General features: G+C 35.8%; 1 protein-coding gene across 1 annotated transcript in view; it reads right to left on the minus strand.

Moving 5' to 3' along the window:
• The window catches only part of LOC108722131 (uncharacterized), a 3,319-nt gene extending 1,587 nt beyond the window's left edge, over positions 1–1,732 (minus strand). Inside the window, exons 1-2 of the mRNA XM_018447076.1 lie at positions 1,623–1,732; positions 633–1,540 (exon numbers count right to left, since the gene is read on the minus strand). Of these exons, the coding sequence (XP_018302578.1) occupies positions 633–1,540; positions 1,623–1,732 (1,018 nt within the window). The remainder of the gene's footprint in view (positions 1–632; positions 1,541–1,622) is intronic.
• Positions 1,733–1,946: the final 214 nt, after the last annotated feature.

Here is a 1,946-nt window from a genome sequence, read left to right on the forward strand (position 1 = left end):
TTTTACTGTCTTTAAAAAGTCTTCTCACACCCCACTGTCTTCATTGGGTTAGGAATATTTCAAGCAGACACTGTCTCAGCTGTAACTGAGGCCCCAAGCGGGTAGGATATGTTATTTTATTTCGTTCGGGCGGCGTAGCCGCCCGAACCCAAGCATTACTGTCTATACATCCTACTATCCACATGGGTTATTAATGGTTATTAATTTAATGGATTATGACTAGATATATCTATAAGATACTGTATAAAATGCCTGCGAATCACGTCCTCATATATACTAAATTTCGGCACATTTCACTTGCGAGAAACCTAATTGATTAAGTTGGGTACTTTAACTACGGATTACGCGTTTATTATACAAGATACGACAAAAGTGTATCAAACCTTATTTGTAGAGGATTTTCCGCTCTGCATTTTTTGTTTGAAACATTTTTTCATACGATTTGCATTTTTCGAAATAAATACAAAAAACTAAAAAAAAATCACGTTTTTTCGATGTTTTTTCGAAATTGCGGCCAAGATACGGCCGAGCGCCAATTTCTGCTGTCATATTTGTTTTCAGGAGCCAAAAATACATCAAAAACACGTGGTCGTTTGTTTCGTTTCGAATATGCAGCTCATCCGAAGGTTTACCAGCAAGAGTATCACGCAAGGTGATATTTTGGCAAGTTGCATTATTAGCTCCCATTCTTCCCATGTTACGTAAAGTGACGTTCACATCGACTTGTCTCCAACTTCTAGGAACTACATTTCCATCATTGTCCCATGTATCGGCATAATTAGTAGGACAATAAGTCGCATTTTCCAATCTGTCATCTAATTCTGATATCCGGAGGTAGTTATGCAGACATAGTGCAGCACACACAGTCCATTCAGCCGTTTTAACATTTGCGATGATTGTTGTTCGGAAGATTCGCCAACGACTAGCAAGAATTCCAAAAGAATTTTCAATGGTACGACGTGCTCGAGACAGACGATAATTGAAAATTTTCTGCCTATTATTTAAATTACATCCAGGATACGGTCGCATAATATATCTTTTCAAAGGAAATGCTTCATCCATAACCAAATAATATGGAAACTTTGTGTCAGTTTCAGATAAGCAAGTGTCTTCTGATATTCCCAGTTCATTTTTATTAAGAGCTACTCCGAAAGCTGATTCTTTGAAGACCCTTCCATCGCTTTGTGAGCCAAAAGCACCAACATCAACCAAAGTAAAAATGTACTTGGCGTTGCAAACTGCCATTAGTATGATACTGAATGTTTTTTTGTAATTAAAAAAATTGGTACCACTATTGTAAGGCGCTTGTACGACAATGTGCTTTCCATAAACCGCACCAAAGCAATTTGGCATGTCCCATAAATCTCCAAAATCTTTTGCGTACTGTTTCAAATCTTCTGTAGTAGGTCGTGATATGTATATCGGCGATAATTCGTTCCATATAATTTTACAAGTTTTACGAATAACTTTGCTTACGGTTGATTTAGACACGTAGAAATTCCATGCAACAGTTTGCATACTGCAACCATGAGCAAGATAGCTGTAAAATAAAATATTAGTGTTATAATGTAATTAGATGAGCTAAATAAATGATTTAAATAAGTATTATAAAATAAGCTTACTACAAGGTAATACATAAGCGATGTTCTGCTGACAGAGGCTCACGAATACTTTTTTTCGTCAAAGGCCCTTTTACTAAATTTAACAGTTTCTCGAACTGTGAAACAGTCATTCGGGTAAACTTAAAAAATTGCTCGTGGTTATTATTTTTAAGAAATTGAAAGAGAGTATAAAAATGATCTTTTTGTTTATACGCTCCAACAGCATTGGCCGAACCCAATATTTTCTTTTTCGAATCGTTTTCCTCTTTTTCCGTAATAATTGCAGCATTATTATTACCAAATTATAAGCCAAAAGAGCTATATTTCTAATTCGCTCAACATCCA

Source organism: Mycetomoellerius zeteki, unplaced genomic scaffold (assembly GCF_001594055.1).
Source record: "Mycetomoellerius zeteki isolate Tzet28-1 unplaced genomic scaffold, Tzet1.0 scaffold198, whole genome shotgun sequence".
Classification (NCBI taxonomy): Eukaryota; Metazoa; Arthropoda; class Insecta; order Hymenoptera; family Formicidae; genus Mycetomoellerius; species Mycetomoellerius zeteki.